General features: G+C 53.5%; 7 protein-coding genes across 7 annotated transcripts; 3 read left to right on the forward strand and 4 right to left on the reverse strand.

The window, feature by feature from the left end:
• The first annotated feature begins 2 nt into the window (after positions 1-2).
• Positions 3-2,594, forward strand: HER10_EVM0006120 (uncharacterized protein). Its single transcript, XM_035475715.1, has 7 exons — positions 3-409; positions 491-524; positions 594-760; positions 829-1,192; positions 1,243-1,317; positions 1,367-1,609; positions 1,671-2,594. The coding sequence occupies exons 1-7, from the start codon at positions 338-340 to the stop codon at positions 2,327-2,329; spliced, it is 1,614 nt and encodes a 537-aa protein (XP_035336096.1). The 5' UTR covers positions 3-337; the 3' UTR covers positions 2,330-2,594.
• Positions 2,581-4,501, reverse strand: HER10_EVM0003059 (uncharacterized protein; the record flags this gene model as incomplete). The annotated part of the gene is made up of 4 exons (XM_035472746.1): positions 4,113-4,501; positions 3,781-4,050; positions 3,516-3,720; positions 2,581-3,455 (listed from the first exon to the last, which is right to left on the reverse strand). The coding sequence occupies exons 1-4, from the start codon at positions 4,296-4,298 to the stop codon at positions 2,581-2,583; spliced, it is 1,536 nt and encodes a 511-aa protein (XP_035335804.1). The 5' UTR covers positions 4,299-4,501.
• A 227-nt stretch (positions 4,502-4,728) lies between these two features.
• HER10_EVM0006860 (uncharacterized protein) lies at positions 4,729-6,461 on the forward strand (the record flags this gene model as incomplete). The annotated part of the gene is made up of 2 exons (XM_035476433.1): positions 4,729-5,547; positions 5,615-6,461. Exons 1-2 carry the CDS (start codon positions 4,952-4,954, stop codon positions 6,459-6,461), a joined length of 1,443 nt encoding a protein of 480 aa, XP_035336165.1. The 5' UTR covers positions 4,729-4,951.
• Positions 6,462-6,479: 18 nt separating this feature from the next.
• HER10_EVM0009038 (uncharacterized protein) lies at positions 6,480-8,382 on the reverse strand. The gene is made up of 2 exons (XM_035478540.1): positions 7,527-8,382; positions 6,480-7,445 (listed from the first exon to the last, which is right to left on the reverse strand). The coding sequence occupies exons 1-2, from the start codon at positions 7,648-7,650 to the stop codon at positions 6,742-6,744; spliced, it is 828 nt and encodes a 275-aa protein (XP_035336351.1). The 5' UTR covers positions 7,651-8,382; the 3' UTR covers positions 6,480-6,741.
• Positions 8,383-10,766: 2,384 nt separating this feature from the next.
• Positions 10,767-12,973, forward strand: HER10_EVM0007614 (uncharacterized protein; the record flags this gene model as incomplete). The annotated part of the gene is made up of 7 exons (XM_035477166.1): positions 10,767-11,394; positions 11,495-11,504; positions 11,581-11,671; positions 11,754-11,806; positions 11,869-12,393; positions 12,447-12,700; positions 12,754-12,973. Exons 1-7 carry the CDS (start codon positions 11,330-11,332, stop codon positions 12,971-12,973), a joined length of 1,218 nt encoding a protein of 405 aa, XP_035336235.1. The 5' UTR covers positions 10,767-11,329.
• Positions 12,974-13,447: 474 nt separating this feature from the next.
• Positions 13,448-15,656, reverse strand: HER10_EVM0011839 (bacilysin biosynthesis oxidoreductase bacC). The gene is made up of 3 exons (XM_035481256.1): positions 14,846-15,656; positions 14,490-14,736; positions 13,448-14,377 (listed from the first exon to the last, which is right to left on the reverse strand). The coding sequence occupies exons 1-3, from the start codon at positions 15,130-15,132 to the stop codon at positions 14,066-14,068; spliced, it is 846 nt and encodes a 281-aa protein (XP_035336617.1). The 5' UTR covers positions 15,133-15,656; the 3' UTR covers positions 13,448-14,065.
• A 140-nt stretch (positions 15,657-15,796) lies between these two features.
• Positions 15,797-19,278, reverse strand: HER10_EVM0012628 (uncharacterized protein). The gene is made up of 2 exons (XM_035482021.1): positions 18,848-19,278; positions 15,797-18,749 (listed from the first exon to the last, which is right to left on the reverse strand). Exons 1-2 carry the CDS (start codon positions 18,876-18,878, stop codon positions 16,168-16,170), a joined length of 2,613 nt encoding a protein of 870 aa, XP_035336684.1. The 5' UTR covers positions 18,879-19,278; the 3' UTR covers positions 15,797-16,167.
• Positions 19,279-19,766: the final 488 nt, after the last annotated feature.

Raw genomic sequence — 19,766 nt, forward strand, 5'->3', positions numbered from 1 at the left:
GGTTCCTGTCTGCCAGGCTGGCACTGACAGACTTCCATCTGCTACAAGCTCCCTTCAACACCGTCTCCGTGCAACGTATCCGAATTGGCCGGATTTGCTGAATTCCACGATCTTTCAGCGCCATTATCCAACCGTATCCAAGTCGCATGCCCTCTTTCGGTTCGGCATGCTACACGCGATCATCGTCTCAGTAACATCGTCGTAGATAGAGCTGGCTGGAGCTTGACACCCAAGGCGAGCATCACGCAGCGATCGCTTCCCCTCGACTTCTAGTCTACCAAACCTTAAATACCTACTCTCCGTCGCAATCTTCCGGCCTACAGTACCTGTCCTCAAGATGAAGGCCTGGCTCTATGCCTCCGTCCTGGGCATGTCCCTCTGGGCGGCTAATGCTCTGGAGGTGAAAATGGTAAGACTCCTATTTTGAAGCAATGATTGCGACATACCTAGCCCGGTGCCATTAGAAGCTAATTTGACCTCGCTGCCATAGGACCAAACGGACGAGAACAGACAGAGATGCTCAGGTAATTCCGACAGTGGCTAGAGAGCGTACTTGTTATGCACGACACGATACTGATAATGGTATAACGCAGGCATGTACAGCCGCAGTGCCTGGGGCGGACCTGTTGACCCTTACATCAACGTCATGTTCATCCCGAAGGAAGCGCCAGCGGATCAAGATCCTACCGTGAGCTTGGTCATATTCGAGTGGAAAGACGAGGACTTGATTGGCGTTCGTGAGACTCCGGATGCAGAGAATGTAAGATACCCTCGTTCGACAAGCCCGAGAACAAGTATTACGGGTGGCTGACACTCCGTTTCAACCAGAAAATCGGCATTTGCCAGGAAGCATTTGTTCAGAAGAACTACTGCAATGAGACGGACATTGGCAAGTTCATCATCGATAAGGAAGCCACGACGAAGTCGAAGAACATCATCGAAACGAAAGCCATTCACCTCAAGGAGCCCCAGAGCACCAAATACATGATCAAGAAGACGGGCTATTACTGCGTCCTGACCGATAAGTTCACCGCGGGCGAGTTTACCGCTGTCGTGGAGTTCCGTAATGCCTACGGCGAGCTGCCTGCGACTCAAATCCCGAAGCTACCCTTCTACGGAGGAATCACCATTCTCTATGCCCTAGTTGCCGTATTCTGGGGCTTTTTGTACTACCAGCACCGCCATGACATTCGTAAGTCGAAAGGTTCAATGCAGTTGTTGCCCATCTAATCACAATTACAGTACCGGTTCAGAACTACATTACGGCCATCATCATCTTCCTTGTTGTGGAGATGCTCTTGACATGGGGCTTCTATGGTGAGGCTCCCTTTTCTCAGTTGCAAGAATATAAATTGACCCAAAACAGACTACCTCAACCGAAATGGAGCGAATATCGGCTCCAAGGTGTTGCTAGTGATAGTAGCCATTTTGAACGCCGCTCGCAACTCATTCTCTTTCTTCCTCTTGCTCATTGTCTGCATGGGATACGGTGTAGTCAAACACACGCTTGGACGAACGATGATCTGGGTACGCTGGCTTGCGATTGCCCACTTTGTCTTCGGGCTCGTGTACGCGATCACCAGCTTGCTAATTACCCCAGACGCTGCTGGTAAGCCATTAGACCCTGATACCTCGAGCTACTCAGACCGTTGCAGACTAACACACTATAGGACCCTTCGTGCTTCTCATCGTCCTCCCTCTTGCAGGTACACTTACCGGATTCTATATCTGGACGCTGAACTCCCTGAACTTCACGCTCAAGGATCTACGTGAGCGCAAGCAGCATGCAAAGGAAGCCATGTACAAGAAGCTATGGTGGTGTATCCTGATCAGTATTTTCGTCATCTTCGGCTTTTTCTTCTTCAACAGCTTCAGCTTCGCATCAGTCAGCGACCCCGACTACGTTCCCTTTCACTGGAAGTCGCGGTGGTTCGTTCTCGATGGTTGGTTGAATCTTGTCTACTTCGCCGATGTGGCATTCATTGCCTACGTCTGGAGACCGACGGCGAACAACCGACGCTTCGCCATGAGTGACGAAATTGCACAAGACGATGATGGCACGTTCACGATGGCTGATATTGGCGGCATTGACTCGGACGATGACGACGAGGAAGCCCAACTGGGCAAGAACAACACCACTGCTCCATCATCCACTCCTGGCCACGGTGGCTCATCGGCCGCACCGGCGAGCATGCCCCAAGCACAGCCACAAAGGCACATCCCTCGCGAGTCTTTGGATGGAGAGACCATCTTCGCAGTGGGAGAAGATGGCGACAGGTTCTCGGATGATTCTGATGAGGAAGACGCCAAGCTTGTAAGCAAGAAATAGACGGTGGGCATTTTGGGTTCCGGGCATCGGGAAAAGTAGCAATTGCGTAATTGCAGTGTAAAGTATGCACTTCAAGGGCGGCGTTGGCGCAGTATACTCGGTTTCCGTCATTCAGGAGAGAAAATTCATTGTCATGTAGAGGTCGGGGGTACCCCATTGTCAATTATATGATCGCAAATAATGCTCTCGAGTCTGCTCTCGTTTGGTATCATTTTACAAGTGGTTCCTAATCTAAAAGTACACGACAACTCTTACACATCGCCGCCAAAGCCGACGGGACGCCTCTTTCCATCGTTCTCAGGCAAGATGGCCATGGCCTTGTAGACCTTACCCATCCCGCCGGGGCCACGGTCAACAAGACGCTTCCAGGCACCCTCAATGGCCTGCGCCTTGTCAGCGGCCGCCTTGGCTTTGACCTGCTTTATCAACACCTCGGCACGCTCTTTGATGCCCATCTGACCCAGAAACGCGCCCTGATCGACCGGTCCGTGGACCTCGACACCCTCACTCGCGACCATCGCTGCCTCAGCGATGGCGGTGAAGTCGACGTCGGCGCTCAGATCGACGAGGCCGGGTTCCGAGAAGGGACTGACGCGGCGGTGACGGCGGATACCTCTCAGAGAGTTGATGGGGACGGTGTCGGACGTGCCGTAATCCAGGATCAGTGCAGCACCAGAAGGCCGGGCTTTGGGATGCTGCTTTGAGCCGCCGATGCGGCTGGCAAAGTCGGCGGCGTAGATGGAGGCGTCGGGGCAGATCTCGGCTACGGCGTCCGGAACGGTGGCCTTCAGACGGCGGTAGCGGGATGAGGTCTCGGGGACGTAACGCGAGTGGCGGGTTGGACCTGTGGCAAGCGTCATTTGGAAATCGGGGATCGGGTCGCCCTGTTCTGATTTCGGTATGTTCATGGTTGCGTGGGTGGCGTCTGGCGGTGTCGGCGAGACGAGCATTTCGCGCCATTCGATCTTGGGTCCTTCAGGTTCACGAGGAGGGGGGGTTCTCGGAGCGGGCTGTCCTGGTATGGGCTCTTTGGGCGGGGAAGGGGGGACGGTGACGGCTTGGAATGCGTGGATGGGGAGCGCATCGAAGAACTCATGTGCCACAATCAGGGGCATCTTCTCGGAGCCTGGGGATGGTGTCAGCCCTTCTGGTCCTCCCGAAGCTGTAACGGATCCACGATGCTCACTTTGAGGGATAGACTTAATGGTCTCGGTCCAGACAATGGGTAAGTTGGTCCGCTTGCAAACGCTGTGATAGCCGACTTTGGATTCGGTCATGGGCGCGTCAGGACCGCAAAGGAGGTTCTTCTGTGCCTCTCGGAGCTGAGGGCTGGCCTCAACCATGTAGATGGCGTCGATGCTCTGCGCAAAACCCTTGAAGTTCTGCATAGTCTATATACGGAATGTCAGTCGTCAACGTTCACTTGCCACAGGTAACTCGATTCCACTTACACGAAGCATATCGTCCATTAGAGTGCCGCGTCCGGGACCGACCTCCATGAGCTCGACGCCCTTACTAGGCTTGCCCTGGCTCAACCACTCCGCAACGAACCAGATGCCAATCAGTTCGCCGAATATCTGGGAAATCTCAGGCGACGTGACAAAGTCTCCCTTCAAGCCGAACTGATCTCTGTTCTCTTCGGCCAAACCCGTATAGTATCCGTCAATGTCACCGGTCAGACACATGCGCATATAGCTCGCGAGAGGTACGGGACCGGTCATCTACGACATGAACAACATTAGATGAATGCAATCAATGGTAAAGAAGAGCGCAGGGTTAATACCGAGATAGCCTCGGCCAGTTGCTTTGCCAGAGGCGTGGACCATTTCCTCTCCTCTCCATCCCGCCTCGAGACCGTACTTGAAAAGCATCTGGAAGCATGCGCTGCGCTGGTCCGCTGCACGGCGCGGGATATGGTAGCGCCACGAAGGCCATCCCACAAAATTCTTTGACGAGATAGTCGCTGCATCTTTGCGTATTTCCACAGGTTCTCTTTGCTACTTCGAGTAAATTACTGGGCTTCAACGAGCTGTCGGGATCATCGCGGGATTCCTCAAGAGAGAGAGGAGGCCTTAGTAGCACATGTGCATGTGGAACTGCAATTCGAGGAGAGGTTTCTCGTTTCGGGTGAGGCAGGTAGCCTTGTACGATGTTCGCTTCGTTCGATTCGTTTATGGCTGCGCGTCGTGAGAGTTTCCAGTGACAAGCAGGAGCAGCTTCTGGAGCTTTGTCAAACCAAACTTTTGGGGTACGATAAGATAAGGGAAGTATTACCTGCAATTCCGGGACGCTACCTAGCTAGCTCTGGCTGTGACTTGCATGAGCTCCCGCCGCCAGGTCCCCGAGAAAAAACAAAAGAATGGGACAAAGTCGGAGCATGGTAGCCGCCGAGTCGCCGCGTCTGATCCCTGCTTCACTGCACCACCTGAACGGCAGCGCGATTGCAAGTCGTGGGCTATTCCCAAGTTGCGTAAATTACGACGAAACTGCCACACACGAGTCCCCCCGATAACCCCTCTCGAGACATAGATTGGAGACTCACCTACATCATATGCTTTCTTAGTTCAAAGGAGGCTTTCCCGTCTGTTGCGACCAAATCCACAACCACCCTCGCCGCCGACCATGGCGAGCAACGCCAAATCGAGGTGGGCAGACAGCGCAGAGGACGCAGCCTTGGATGCAAAACTAAAGCGAGAAAAGGAGGAGAAGAAACGTCTGAAAGCCGAAAAGGCGCGCAAAGCCGCCGAGGCGGAACGATTGGCGCAACAGGCGAGGGCGGCGAAGAGCAGCAATGGAACTGAGAACGACGGCGACGCCAACGACAGCACACGGCCAGCGAAACGGCGCAAGTTCACGCCCGACGCAGAGGAAAGGACAACAACAGCCAATGGCGACGGCGGTGCGCCATCAGATGCAAAAGAGGGCACGGCGAAGCTCATGCGCTTCCCCGTCGGCCACTGGGGCAAGTGCCGGAGCGTGGAGAACTACGACAAGCTCAACGATATCGAGGAAGGTACATACGGCTGGGTATCGCGGGCCAAGGAGGCTTCTAGTGGCAAGGTCGTTGCGCTCAAGAGGTTGAAGATCGAACCAAGTGATCGCAACGGGCTGCCTGTGACGGGGCTGCGAGAGATACAGATCCTGCGAGACTGCAGCCATCGCAATATCGTCCACCTTGAGGAGGTTGTTGTGGGGGACGACACCTCAAAGATTGAAAAGTACGTAACCTATACATCTATCAGTCTGCTTTCTTAGCGGTGGCAACGCTAACAACAGAGTTTGTAGTATCTTCCTAGTACTAGAGTTCGTCGAACACGACCTCAAGAGCATCCTAGAAGACATGCCCGAACCCTTCCTCCTCTCCGAAGTCAAAACCCTCCTCCGGCAACTAACCGCCGGCGTCGCCTACCTCCACGACAACTGGATCCTCCACCGCGACCTCAAAACCTCGAACCTCCTCCTCAACAACCGCGGCCAGCTCAAGATAGCAGACTTTGGCATGGCGCGGTACGTCGGCGACCCGGCCCCGAAGCTGACCCAGCTCGTCGTGACGCTGTGGTATCGCTCGCCCGAGCTGCTCCTCGGTGCCAGGGCCTACGGCAAGGCCGTCGATATGTGGAGTGTAGGCTGCATCTTTGGCGAGCTCCTGACGCGGGAGCCGCTGTTGCAAGGCACCAACGAGGTCGACCAGGTGACCAAGATTTTTGAGCTCTGCGGCGTGCCGACGCAGGAGACGTGGCCCTCGTTCAGGAGCCTGCCCAACGCGCGGTCTCTGCGATTTCCCAAGACGCCCAATGCCACAGGGTCCATGATACGGACCAAGTTTACCACACTGACGAATGCCGGGTGTAAGTTGCTCAACGACCTGCTCTCGTTGAACCCGGATTCGAGGCCGTCGGCCAAGGAGATGCTGGAGCATAAATATTTTAGGGAGGACCCAAAGCCCAAGAAGGAGGGCATGTTTCCAACGTTCCCCAGCAAAGCTGGCCAGGAGAAAAGGCGAAGACATGAACCGAATGCTCCCGTCCGCGGGCAGAATGCCGCAGATCTGGGTGATGTCGACTTTAGCGGCATCTTCCAGGGCAGAGACAGGGAAGAGAAAGGCGGTGGATTCTCACTCAGAATGGTGTAAGAGAAGAGTCGATAGTTCATACGGCCATGTATCAGCCAGTATCATCAATTAAGCTATATATCAAGATAACACTCATAAACGTCTTGAGTTTACCTATATGCGGAGTCATATTTTGCCCGACCATGCTGTGACACATAACGCCGCCCCTTGTGTTGTGTAGAAATGACCACCGTAAATGATTACCGCTGGACTCTTGTTCCTCGCTCTTGTAAGGCCCCCCAAAGCAACTAGATATTCAAAAATTACAGATGAAATTTTTTGGTCATTATAGAACACGTCGTTAAAACATGCCCACTCCCGCCACAAACCATGTGAAACTGGCCACCGTGAGAATGCTCATACCGACAGCCATGCCGAGAGCCTTGCTGTCGAGACCAGACGCAGCAGAGCACGTTGCGCAGTTCCACTCGTTCAGGGGCTTGTATTCTTGGGCCTTGTACATGCCAAACTTGAAGCTGGAATAGACGCCGAGGTAGCCAGGCTGGGCGGTAGCACTGACGCTTGATTCCGCGTCATAGATAACAAGAGTGTATTCGTCATTTCGCAGCGGCGCTGAGGGGTCGGTCGCCTGCACGCTCGAATCCCAGGTGAAGGAGGCGGGCTGAGCAAAGGTCATGTTCTGTGTCAATGTCCAGGTCTGAGCCATGGATGAGCACGAAACAAGGACATCGATGGCCGTAGGAGAGGCTTGGAGGTTTGTGTAGTTCCATCCCCAAGTGACAAAGTCTCCAATTTTGTAAAGGTTGATAGACTGAGCCGTGGCCGCTGGCGTGACCATGGTAATGCCACCAGCCGGATCTGTGTCATCGAAAGAGGTCGCCTTGGACTTGCTGGTGCCTGTCTTGGTGCCAGTGCCCGTCTCAGTGCCTGTAGGAAGCTTTGCGGTGTTGAGGTTGGTGGTCTTCGCGCCGCCGGTGTTTGTCGCCTGTGCCGTTCCTGTTGCTGTGGCGCCAGTCTGAGCAGTCGCGGTCTGAGTTGCGGCAGCTGGTGAGTAAGGTTAGCTATAGAGGTTCACAAACACAATGTGACGACGGGAGGCTCCCGGGGAAACGTGGCACGACATACCGGTTGAGGATTCATCGTTTTGCCGCACAACCAGGGCGTCGACATCTGGAAGCCACTTGGGCCAGGCGGAGGCCAGAGGAGTGAAGACGGCAAGGCCGAGAGCGAGAGACTGAACGGCCTTCATTTTGATGTGGGGGGAGGTAGATTCCCGGTGAAATTTATGAGGGTGTGTTGAAGATGAGGACGAGGTTCCGAGCGGAAGGACGTCGTCGAGGCCTTCAAAATTAACCAAAATGGGTTAATAAGCGAGTGCAGTCGGTCGAGAAGGACGTCCTTTGTGTCTTTCGATATTCGGTATCGAGTAGTCGTGGTTGAGGGAGATGGTGTTGGTTGTGGCCACCCCTATTTTCGCACAGTAAATTCGCAATAACAAAACCTGGGGGTTGTCGTTGGCTTGTCGAGTAATTTGGGACCCGGGAGATTTGTGTTTGGTTTGTCAATTCCTCCTCTTTCAATAAACGACCAAAACGAGCGGGTAGAATCAAGCGAGTGTCGATGTTTCGAATTAAACAGCAGAAAAAGCGGACGTCGAGAAAGGGCGTTTGAATTGCTGCTGGGAAGCAAATCACATCAGGATGGGAGGAAAGAGGAGTCGACCGGGAGAGGGAGGAAGTAGAGGCACCAGCAAACAGGCTAACTAAGAAGGCGCTGGAATGGGAGGAGAGATTTCGGGGCGGGTTCAACAGAAGGGAACGTGGATGGGGCTCCGATTGATTAGGTTTGGTGGATCCACAGCAACCAAGGCCCATCCCCCGAATGTGCAAGTGACTCTCGGGGGGGCATGGGGGGGTTTTCCCAGCGTCTCCTCGAAGCTCCAGGGGAAGATTGGGTGGTGGCCGAAGGGTGCGAGTTTGGCTAAGGCGCGTTAAGGTAGTGACGGAATCATGGCACGGGCAAGGCCGTAATCCGTATGAATGAAAAAAATAACAATAAAAATGGGAATGCAGGGCAACGCGATGCAGCAGGTACCTAGGGAACAGGGGCGAAGCCTGTTAGGCCACACACCAATGCATTGAGAAAGATGGGGTGGCACAGCACAGCCCGGGCTGAGAAGAGGACATCGGACCAGTCAGCAAGGGAATCCAGCCAAACAGAGGGCTGGAAACATTATTTTTTGGCTGGGGCATCCAATGCAGAAAAAAATAACCTGCATACGGGTGCAGAAAGGCACGTCTGCATAGGTACTTCGTAGAAAGGCACGAGAGGATAGGCCGTGACAAAGTCACAATGGACAATGGACAGACAGGTTCCGACCTTGGGCTACCCAACAGCCAACAGCCAACCGCCAGCCGCCATGTTCCAACCGTCTTTCGATCCAGTCTCTTTCTCTGTTTTTTTTTTTTTTTACCAGTACCTGCCTCATTGCGCTAGGGATCTTTAGTTCTACCGTCTAGCGTATCGACATGCCCTGGGCCTTCCTCGGCCTGCATCCCCGCCACCCCAAAGCGTTGGTCCCGACCTCTTTTTTTCAGCTCGAGAGCGAAGCCTTAGTAGTACTCAACAATCTCATGAGGTCTGTATGACAATTGGAAGAGTCCGAACCGGACATGTATTATTATACAATGGTAAACATCAATACAAGGCTCATGGGTAGATAATGAGGACATAGGTATCCATACTTGTACAGATTCAGATGCCTTGTCTCCAAGGTACCTAAGCATTGACTGACCTAAGCAGAAAGTACGTAGTATCTTACGAATAAAAAGGGAGGTACCCGGACGGACGTGAGCGTCACTGACTTGGAGGTTCGCGACCTGGTGGTGCATCGGGTTCAGCATATGGGATCCACCCGGCACATCGTATTCCTTCCCCCTCGTGTTGACATCCTCTAAAAATAATTACTCGGGACACGCGCCTCCACATCTTCAATCAATCATGAGACTGAGGCGAGACCGATAACCAGCCGCTTCCATCCGTTCATGATGATTTGCAGCCATCATGACATCGTCGTCTAATGAATTGTTCCCTTTCAATACTCCATAATCTGACAACACATCTACCCAAACACATGCCCGAGACTCCAAGCCGCTATTGCCATCGCCACCCTCAATGTGAGGTGAGCATCCCGTCGGATCTCCTCACGGGTTCCCCAACCCCCGACCCGAGCAACAACCTACGTAGTAAAGCCACCAACAGAAAATTCCCGTTGTGTTGTCCAGCAGGCTGTCTTAAGCCAGCTTGGGTTCTCACAAGCAGTGCCAAGTCGTCTAGCTACATACAAAAGACAATTGGGTAGTCGACGAAAGCCTCTCAGCCTCTCACAGTTTCGGACCTTAACATGTTGGTGGCTCGTAACACCACCTAAGAGTTACCTCCGCTCAGCCCGACATCCCGTCAGTACTTCGTAGCGACTACGTCTGCGGAGTACAGAGGCATGAGGACTTGGAATGAGGTAGTCAGCATTCGCTGCTTGGCATCAGAGATGCAGAGTCGCAGGGTCTTGGCCCGCTTTGCATCAATTCTGAGCAGGTTTTTGCGTGCACATCATGCCTACACAGAGCCAATTTGCCGTGCCAATCTTTCGTACTTGCTGCACCGTTTTCGTGCATGCGACCGAGCGAAACTGCAAGTCTGCATTAATACCTTACTAGTGGCATATATTCCGACTACATGCAAACTTCTTCCGTCCCGCCGGGATCGACGTGCAAAGTCTGGTTGCCCATGTCTTGATCCCTGGGACGGGGTGCGACAAGCAACCGGGAGTTCCCAGCTTCGTGCGGCGAACGGTTCCGTCGTTGAAACCGTCTCTTTCTGTTTTTGCGGAACCTCACCAGGCAAATTGACTGCGCCAGTGATTCATTCAATCGCTCCAATGTATCAAGCAAAGTACAATTGTGCCATTGTGGGTGCTTCTTCAAACCTATTGCTGGACTCCGAGACATATAGAGGTTCAGGAGCTGGCGAGTCACTACCTTGCCCAATGATGAGTTGTTACAACTGACTTTAGGCCGTTTGTGCATACTAGGGCTGCTTGGACTGCATCAATCAAACTAAGCATCCCTCAGCATAACGATGCATTACCACTGTTATCCGGTCCTCTTCCAATTTGAGTATCCATTCCAGTCAACATCGCCGTCATGAAAGCAAGCTTCTCGTGCTTGGCTTGCCCTCGATGCATATCAGTGCAGTCTCTAGCACAGGAAATGGTTTTAAAGAAGTCAATGTTCTTGTTCGGGTGTCAGGGTTCTGCGTCTGTATAGCTTCAGGATTATTCTAGTTGAGTACGTGATGGTTAACCTCGAAAACCAGAGAATCCCTACAGTGACTCTTGCGCCCAATTCAAGGGGTCCCTTCGTTGTGGCGTGTTCAGTCAAGGTGCTCCCGTTCTCGACATTGAGTTTGAGTAATAAGGGATGAGGTTTGGACGACTCGAGACTTCCCGCCGGATGACGTGCCGCCTCAGGGACCACGGGCAGTCCTTCTCCCATCCCCAGGAACTGGCTGGACCAAAGGTGGCCTGCCCGGAGAGGATGCAGGATGGCTCTCCAAGTCACCCAACGGGGGATGGGTGGAGCACGAGCACGAGCCACCACTCTCGATAAGGTACCTCAAGGGAAACGAACTGCCTGCCCGCCACAGTTGCTGTTATCGATAAGATAATAGAGCTACCTACCTACCCGCTCACACCAGGCAGGGAAGGCATTCCAAGTACCTATGTACCTTTGTAACGCTCTCTGGGTGCCTGCCTCACCTGTACCTACCCGTACGCGACTACCTCAACATCACACGCGGCAGTAATTATTTCTCAGACTCGAAAATACAAACGACCTGGGTCAATTGACATCACGGATAATACAAAGATCATGGCATTTACAAACGATGCTACGGTCTCGATCGACCGGAATTATCTGGACACCCTCATCAGAAGGTAAGACCTCTTATTTACACCTCGCTCGGACTAGCAACCGAGCCACTCCCAGTCCGGCCTATCAATAATATCTCACGATAAAGGCTAACTCTTTGAACAGGGCTCAATTGGTACGGCTTACACGACTGCCCACCCTTCATCTCTTCCATCGTCATCGTGAGGATTGCTGACGGAGCCTGCTTGAAGAACACCGACAATGATCCTAACTCAAGTTATCTGACCGTCACCATTACCCGCGCCGAGCATGACATCCTTGTCAAAACGGCCCAAGAATTCGGTATGCACAAAAATTATACTATGCGCAGCTTCTTTCGGGCATCAAATCCCCGGTAATTATCCAGTCATTGACTTCTCAACAGCGAACTTGCGTCGTAACCTCATGCGAGGAGGTGTAACTGAAGCTACCCTGGCTGTAAGTCGAGGTCTCCACCTCTGACCCCTGTAAACGATACAAGCTAAGCGATGAGCTTCTAGGTATTGACCTGTGACGAGTCCAACTATCAAGAGGACAATGTTGAAGGGAAGGTCACTTCACCATCCGAGGCTCCTCAGAATGGGATTCGACGCCCAGTCGGTCAGCCCCGCGTGACGACTGCCACGGCTACGCGAGGAAACCAAGACCCAAGCCGACTTCCTATCCAGCAACCTGTCAAGCGTGGGTGGGCTGAGGAGCCTGTCAACCTCGATGAATCTGAGGCGACAATCTCTCCCGTTGAGCCTGAGCTCAAGCCTGAACATGATTTTGGGGATCAGAATGATTCCCAACTGCCCATACGGCCTCGGTTCGAGCGTTTGGCCACCAGGACTATCTTGATCTCAAACCTCGCCGAAGGCACAACTCACGCTGATATCACTGGCAATGTACGTGGCGGTCAGCTGCTGGACATCTTCATGAGACCGTATGACCGGACTGCCCATGTGTCTTTCCTGCATGGCACCGATGCAGCGGCCTTCCTTGAGCATACCCGGCGCCATGATCTATACATCAAGCAGAAAAGAGTAGGCTACGTCGTTCGGTTTCCAGCGTCACGTATGGCTAATTGCAATGATAGGTTGATGTTCGATGGAGTGATCGGCACTTCACCTTGCCTGGCCATGTTGCGAGTAAGCTCGGCATTGGTGCCAGTCGCAATCTCATCCTTCGACGATGCGACCCGAAGCTCACCGAAGAGGAGATTCGGGATGATATGGAGCACATCCACAACTTGGTTGTCATTACTGTCAGTTTCCGAGGCGGAAGCTGTTACATCAGCACGAACTCTGTGCACAATGCCATGTATGCGCGGACCTGCATGATGAGCCGATTGTGAGTCGGACATCTCGCTGGACACAAGTGCTTTGGAGCTTACACGTCAGCAGCAAATACAAGGGATCCAAAATCGAGTGGGATGTCGATGAATGTTCGCAGCCCTTGCCTGCCGAACCTCAGCGAGTCCAGACTCAAGTGCCCCCGATCAGACTCCCAATGAATCCCATGGCCAACCGTTTCGAGCTTTTGAAGTTGGACAAGACTGACGAGGACGAGGAAAACATCCGGCCGGAGCTTCACACAAGTTCCCAGCGGAAGATTGTCGTTTGATGAGGAATAACGAAGTCCAGATTCCGTACGATTCCCAGCAAACTTGGCATTTGAGGGGCGAGGTCTGAGGGCTCCCTGTCATATGTTGGTGCTTTGAGCCTAAGGGCCACTGTTTTGAGTCTTTTTGGGGGAAGGAGTATGCGATGTTTCTTGGCGGGAGGGTAGCACGGAGTTCTAGAGATACCCTACGCTTCGAGTGTGTTTGTTACCTTATTAGAGGCTACTCTCTGCGCAGATGTTCGAGTCCATCTGCGAAGACGGGATAGACATAAGACTAATTCCGATTTCTCAGCATCAACAAAAGTACCAACTAGAAACGTATTTCTCGGGGACTTTTGTACCTTGAGCTGCTCGTCAAATAAGAGTAGAGCGTCTAAGCAGAAGTCTGTTCATCACACTCCACCTTCCTGAGCATACTTTGAATAAAGAGCAATCGAGAAATTTTCTATGCTCTCATCTCCAAAGGACTCTGACCCTAGGTGATGTCTCATTTTCTGTCCCAAGGAGGACGCTGTCTTGGACCTTCATAAGCGAAGTATTGAGAATCCCGTAATTCAATATATTGCACCTGACTTCTTGCCGTTTGCTTGTTTGTTCCAGTTTCCTGTGTATTCCATTCTCCCACGAAAGACTGAAGAGTATATGGATTACAGATTCAGAGGAAGGAGCGTCTCCCCGGTATAGTGCAAACTTGCTGGGGCCACGTAGCCTGGTGGTTAAACGGGTGATGAAGAAACTGGGACGCTGGTTTTTCGTAGGGATAGGGTTCGAACCAACGCCCGAGCTTTTTTGTTGATTTCTTGTCCATCTTCGTCGTACTGTGATGATGGGTTATTCAACCGGGAGGCAGGCGATGTCCTGTATCAATCAGATGCCACCATAACAGGCTCGCTCTTGTGCTAGGCAGATGAAACGGCTATCACACGAATTGGCAGTAGACCAGAAATCAGTTTGTATTCCATCGATAGAACGAACCCTGAAAAACAACTCCAGTCCAAACATGTCTTCTATTGTCCGTATCCAACATCAGGCAGGTCACATACCAAAGCAGAACATATCATCCCCTTTAACGAACCCGAGAAAACTACGTCCTCAAACAACATTCCAAGCTTGGTCAATCGGCAGACTCACCCCGTTAATCGTCCTCGCCTGATCCGTCGCCAAGAACACCACCGACTGCGCAACCTCAAGCGGCGTGATATTCGGCGTCGACTCGGACGCCTGGGCGTGGAGGGCATGGACGGGCTCAACCTGCGCGTACGCCTCTGCGTCAAACTCTTCGTCCCCTCCGTGGCCGGCGGCGATGGCCTTGCCGATGCGCGAGTCGATGGCGCCAGGGAGCACCGCGTTGCACCTGATGCCTTCCTTGCGGAAGCGCCATGCCACATTCTTGGTGGCGCCGATCTACCGTCTCAGGGGTGTCAGCGATATTCGGTCTGCCCTCGAAGCCTTCCACCTAGACGTCTACCCAGCGAACTGAACAGGTTGATAAAGAAATAGGAGAAAGAGAACGAACCAGGCCGTGCTTGCTGCACGTATACGCTATCCCAGCCACGGCCCCCGAGACGCCGGCCGTGCTGGCAACGTTGACGATGACGCCCGACTTCTTCTCGAGCATAAAGGGGATCACCGCCCTCATCATCTTGACCGGGACCGTGAGGTTCACGGCCATCACCCGGTCCCACTCCGAGTCCGTCACGCCGTCGGCGCTGCTGAACGATCCCATCACGCCCGCAACGTTGACGAGCAAGTCGATACGTCCGCTGGAGTATCACCCGTCAGTCCATCATCATATCTCAAATCGATACCCTTCCTCTCCTTTTTTGACCAACACCCCCCTCGAACAACGTCCTCGAACAACACAAAACTCACCCAAAAGAAGCAACAGCAGCATAAACCCCATCCTCGCACGCCCTCGGCCCAGTGAGATCGGCGCGGTGAAAATGAAACCGGCCGTGATCCGCCTCCTGAAGCAGCCCGTAGTTGAACTCGCGCGTGTCGAGCCCGCAGACGGAGTACTGGTGCGCCAGGAGCAGCTGCGCGCACGCGAGGCCCACGCCCGACCCGCAACCCGTGACGATGGCGACCTTGCCGAAGCCCACCGGGTCGATGGTCGCGGGCGGGATGAAGAGGGCGTCGGGGGAGGTGGTGAAGAACATTGCTGGCCGGGCACTCTTTTTCTGACGGGCTTCCTTTCTTTGCAGTCTGGGTCTGGGGAAGGCCAATTACGGAGGTAGTTTGATAACCGGACAGGTGCTTGCTGTAAGTATGATCCAAAGGTTCTGGTTCAAAATGGTGTTTGTTCGTTTCTACGAGCTACTCTCCGTTACGGTCTATGGTGTGCTGTTCTCCGACTTCTTATGCCAGCTCGCCTCCAAAGTCAAGTGGTGTCATCGGCGTGCCTAGAAGACGGCCACACCTGAACGAAACCTAAATGATTCGATGGGAAATCATGGCACACGCGGAGTCCTGCTATAACTCGAGCTCGGTATATCTTGCCCCAGACGTCCCAAAGCAGGCTTCTGCCGGGCTGTTCCCATTGCTGCTTGCTCATGTGGCTTGTATCGAGAGAGGCGAAGGGGCGAATAAGCGAAATAGAGGACCAGAGAACCGTCCCACGCAGCATCAGGCCACTTTCGATCGGGGTAACGAAAGCATACCTACTTGACAACCGAAGTCAAAGTACTATGGACTCATGGAAGAGCCCAAGTAGACCGGTGCGGGCCGCTCTCGAATGTCACGCCACGGCGAGCGGCTGGAAACGGGAAAACAGCCACGTGGATTGCGCGGGGGCGGGTTTTAAAGGTGAGACCATGTATCAACGCTGGCTGGTGGTATTCAGTGCTTCTCCTTCACCTCGAGCATTACCGTGTGAATCAAAGACAGAGTGGCTTATTTAATATCTGAAGCATTGGACCCAATGACTGTTGCGAAACTGGTAAACGAGGTGTGTCCCAGGGTATAGTTTTCCTGCCTCGATATCCCATCCTGCACCTTGGCCCTTCTCCCCCGAGGAATGCTTTGCCACCTTTAAAAAAATGTTTGGAATCCCATCAACCCGTCGCAATGCAACACCGAAAGCAAAAGAATTACGAAACACAAATCAAGCGTGTACCCCAGGAAAATCGCGCGGTTAACTCCTGCATTCCCCTTCACTCAGTCACCTTCATACCGTTCGATCGAGGCATTGAAGCCTACTTAGCGTTATTGGCAACTGATGCCAAATAGCCAAGCAGGAAACTTCGGTCGGCAGGAGAAATCGGTGTCTGACTGCCGCGACGGGACTCTGACAGGCCCTCCGGGACGCCCTGGCCGCTTGCAGAGGCCAGAGAAGCCACACGCGATCGCATGCTCCCGTCCGGAGCCATCATCTCCCTGGCCTTTCCCTTATCCTCGGGAGCAAAGCCAGGCCCGGGGCTCGGCGACTGAGGCTTTCCAAAAAGCGATAGAAGCTTCTGCCTCTGTTCGGGCGGCATTTGTGATTTCTGCTGCAGCCCAGCAGGTGCGGGAAGAGCGGATGCTGACGGTGGGCTGGCCAAACTGGCCGGCTTATCGACCCCGAAAACCGAGGCTAAAGCAGGCGCACGAGGGCCAACGGGCTTGCTCATGTTTTCGGCTCGCTGAAGGATCTGATTCGGGTGCATTTGGGGCGAGGGATTATTGTATATGGCGGAATTGTTATTCGCGCCTTGATTATAGAGACCTCTGTTCTCCATCGTTCTCGGGCTGTAACCTCCAATGGTCTGAGGGCTTCTGTGCTCTTGTCTGCCGAGCTGAGATTGGAGCGATAGACCTTGAAAGGGTACTTGGGTGGTCGGATCCGAAGCGCTCTGGGGTGGTCTGCTCAGAGGACTGCTTGAAGCTGGCTGAACTCCACGGAACACGGGACTGGGAACCTCCTGATTGCTAGCCTTTACAGTAGATATTCCCTTCAAAAGAGCAGCGCTAGCTGTAGTTCCGGGTAATTCGACGGGTTGGTTGGCAGGTGGGGAGCTGACTTCAGGGTTCTTGAACATGGAAAGGAGGGCAGACCGATGAGCAGGATCGACAGGCTGCTGAGCCCTCATGGATGGACTTCCCTGGGGGTGTGCTACGCCTGCCCCCGACATGCTAGGCGACTGAGGATACTGAGGAGCTCCGTTTCCATGAAGTCCAATTGGCGGCTGTCCCTGCCCCTGAGATGCGGATCCGTAGGGCTGCTGGTTTGCTTGACGAGCCTTATCTGGACTAGCTGTTCTTGTATCCGACTTGAGCACTCCCAAGAGCGCCATAGAGTGATTAGAGAGGTGACTGCTAGGCGGCTTGGGTTGATACATCATGCCCTGGCTTTGCTGCTGGGACTGTGCTGGTTGGTATTGAGCATTCGCCATGGGTTGGTTGACAGTCCCCTGTGCGTGTTGAGGGGGCGGCGGGGGTGTACCGTCGGCGAACGCATTCCGGTTCAGCAGAATCTTTTGAGCTTGAGGCGGCAATGGTTGAGGGTGCCGCAGGGGCGGCTGTGGCAGTTGAGCAGGGCCACCCATCATCGAAGGGCCGTATTGCCTGGCTTGAGGATGGGCTGAGCCAGCATTTCCAGACTGTTGGAAAGCCCAAGCCTGTGGTGTTCCATCTGGACCGATGGGGAATGCCGGCGGAGCTTGATAACTCGCCATCGGTGCCCGTTGCTGAGGGTGATGCTGGCCATGAGGGCTTTGGGGCTGTGGAGCCTGCCTAATGGTATGATCGAGGGGAGTATGGGGCAGCTGCGAGACTGGGATTCCCTGGGCGACAGCTTGGTTCTTGGCCTGCAGGATAGCGAGTAGCGATGCGCCTTTGTCTGCTCCAATATCCGGAGAAGCTGGCTTCGATGTTGCTTGCGCTGCCGTCGGATGGACCTTCAATAGACGCTGCAATTCCTGTGTTGCACCCTCCAGAGTATCGAGCCCTGGCGTCCGAGTCGAAGCATCAGTCGCGGGTTCGGTTTGCCAAACTTCGTCTTCAGTGACAGGCTCCTCGTGAAGAGAGTACGGGTTGAAGTGCGCCTCGTTGGCAGCCTTGACAGCATCTTTTCTCTTCTGCTGCACGACCCATTTCTTCAAGGGGACCAGAAAGGGTGCAACCATGTAAAACTTGTTCGCATTGGCGGCGGCGGCGGCTTCGTTTTGAGGTTGGTTTCCTTTCTTTCGAAAAGCGGGTAACTCGGACAGTTTGTACCACTGAATCTTGCTGATCTCCTTCCTCGTCCGTGGCTCGAAGTGGGTGTCCATCGGCACGTCGCGGAAGACGTAGAGCCTCAACTGCTGCTCTCTCATGGTGACCTCGATGTATTTGACGTCTTCTCTGTTCTTGGGGACCAGGCCAGCAGCATGCAAATCGTATCCTGTCTCCTCGTATACCTCACGAACGGCGCATTCAAGGTCATCTTCGTCTTTGTTGATCTTTCCGCGAGGAAAACTCCAATTGGCGCCCTTCTTCCAGCCTTTGACCAAGATTGTCGAGTCCATAGCCTCGTTGAGCATGATGGCTCCCCTCACAGGGACTCGAGTCTTGTACTGCAAGAACTCCTCAAAAGCCTTTGTATGATTCTCGACCGAAAACGGAGCTAGTAGGGGACAATGTTGGAAAATCCGAAGACTGAAACTTCGAAGTGTCATTGAAGGAAGCGTGGGGTCAAGTGGCCGAACGAAGTCTTCGTAGAACCATTGTGCCTCCTCTATTTGGAAACAGATGCGAGCAACGGACGACAGGTCTTCTTCAGGTAGGTTGATGATAAATCGAACACATAGATCGTCCAACCCTATGTACTGTTAGTCCTGCCGCAGCAACTGTCATGAGTTGATGGCGCAAGGCTGAGTAGCTATCGCCGTGTATCTTCCAAAGTGTGGGGCAACCAACAATCCTCTAACTGCATCTTTTCTTCGGCCATGTTGCGCGATGGCTAATAACATGTCCCAAAGAGGATATCTCTATTTTAGTCGGGTGTACCTGGCGAGGGAGTGAAGGTGGCGAAATGCTCCTGGCAATGAGTCTGTGTTGAGGTCGAGGTGAGGAACCGTTGCATGGTACGGAAGGAGAGGCTTGGGGTTTGGTCGGGCTCAAAGCTTTCCGCTTGCGACCGGAATGCGCGTGCTGCAACGAGAATCGGCAGCGACGGGCAATTCAGCGGATCAAGGTGAATGGAGTTGCGGGACAGGTGTGGCTTCCCAGAGATGCGGTGTGTTTGTTGTTTGGAGCAGATGCGCTGACAAGCGGCCTCTCAGATGTGATGGTGATGCTTTGGAGTTTGGATAAGGTAGGGTGCGGAGTAGTGACGGGCACTGCACGTCTTTGTTGACGATGGCAGATACTGCAACGTCAGGCAGCTAAGGTAAGGTAGGTAAGGTACAGCGTAACGTAAGATAGCTGGCATACCCGTGGGCCCGTTCCTCGAGATGCCTAACTGGACGTGGCAGATGCCGTGGTCGCAAGCTGCTAAGCGAGCTCGTGATTGGGTGCAACTTCCCCAGCTCCGCACGTGTCAAACAGCGCACTGTCTCATAACGCGTCGAGTCCAATAGTGATTACAGTGCGCATAGATTATGCGGCCAAACTGTCATGACACAGCCCATCTCTTCAGCTTGTCAACCACATCAGATCAACACCTCGCTTCCATCCGGTCTAGACCATTCCCTGTCAGCTATATGTTGCCTCAACTGTTGAAGGAATTAAGCATGGAGGCCAACAGGCAAGCTCCCTCAATAGCTTTTCATCCTATGACAATTTTCTTTCGGTGGAATGCACCCGAGAGGTGGGAGCTTCCTTGATACAAGGGGCG

Source organism: Colletotrichum scovillei, assembly GCF_011075155.1.
Source record: "Colletotrichum scovillei strain TJNH1 chromosome Unknown Contig00003, whole genome shotgun sequence".
NCBI lineage: Eukaryota > Fungi > Ascomycota > Sordariomycetes > Glomerellales > Glomerellaceae > Colletotrichum > Colletotrichum scovillei.

Excerpts from the sequence above, each read along its gene's own strand:
- HER10_EVM0011839 (XM_035481256.1), bottom strand. The coding sequence starts at position 15,132 with ATGTTCTTCACCACCTCCCCCGACGCCCTCTTCATCCCGCCCGCGACC. Across the intron at positions 14,737-14,845 it reads GCTGCTGTTGCTTCTTTTGG|CGGACGTATCGACTTGCTCG; the intron begins GTGAGTTTTGTG and ends GTGATACTCCAG. Across the intron at positions 14,378-14,489 it reads CGTGCAGCAAGCACGGCCTG|ATCGGCGCCACCAAGAATGT; the intron begins GTTCGTTCTCTT and ends CTGAGACGGTAG.
- HER10_EVM0006120 (XM_035475715.1), top strand. The coding sequence starts at position 338 with ATGAAGGCCTGGCTCTATGCCTCCGTCCTGGGCATGTCCCTCTGGGCG. Across the intron at positions 761-828 it reads AGACTCCGGATGCAGAGAAT|AAAATCGGCATTTGCCAGGA; the intron begins GTAAGATACCCT and ends CGTTTCAACCAG. Across the intron at positions 1,193-1,242 it reads CCAGCACCGCCATGACATTC|TACCGGTTCAGAACTACATT; the intron begins GTAAGTCGAAAG and ends TCACAATTACAG.
- HER10_EVM0009038 (XM_035478540.1), bottom strand. The coding sequence starts at position 7,650 with ATGAAGGCCGTTCAGTCTCTCGCTCTCGGCCTTGCCGTCTTCACTCCT. Across the intron at positions 7,446-7,526 it reads AAACGATGAATCCTCAACCG|CTGCCGCAACTCAGACCGCG; the intron begins GTATGTCGTGCC and ends CTTACTCACCAG.
- HER10_EVM0012628 (XM_035482021.1), bottom strand. The coding sequence starts at position 18,878 with ATGGCCGAAGAAAAGATGCAGTTAGAGGATT. Across the intron at positions 18,750-18,847 it reads AAAGATGCAGTTAGAGGATT|GGTTGGACGATCTATGTGTT; the intron begins GTTGGTTGCCCC and ends AACAGTACATAG.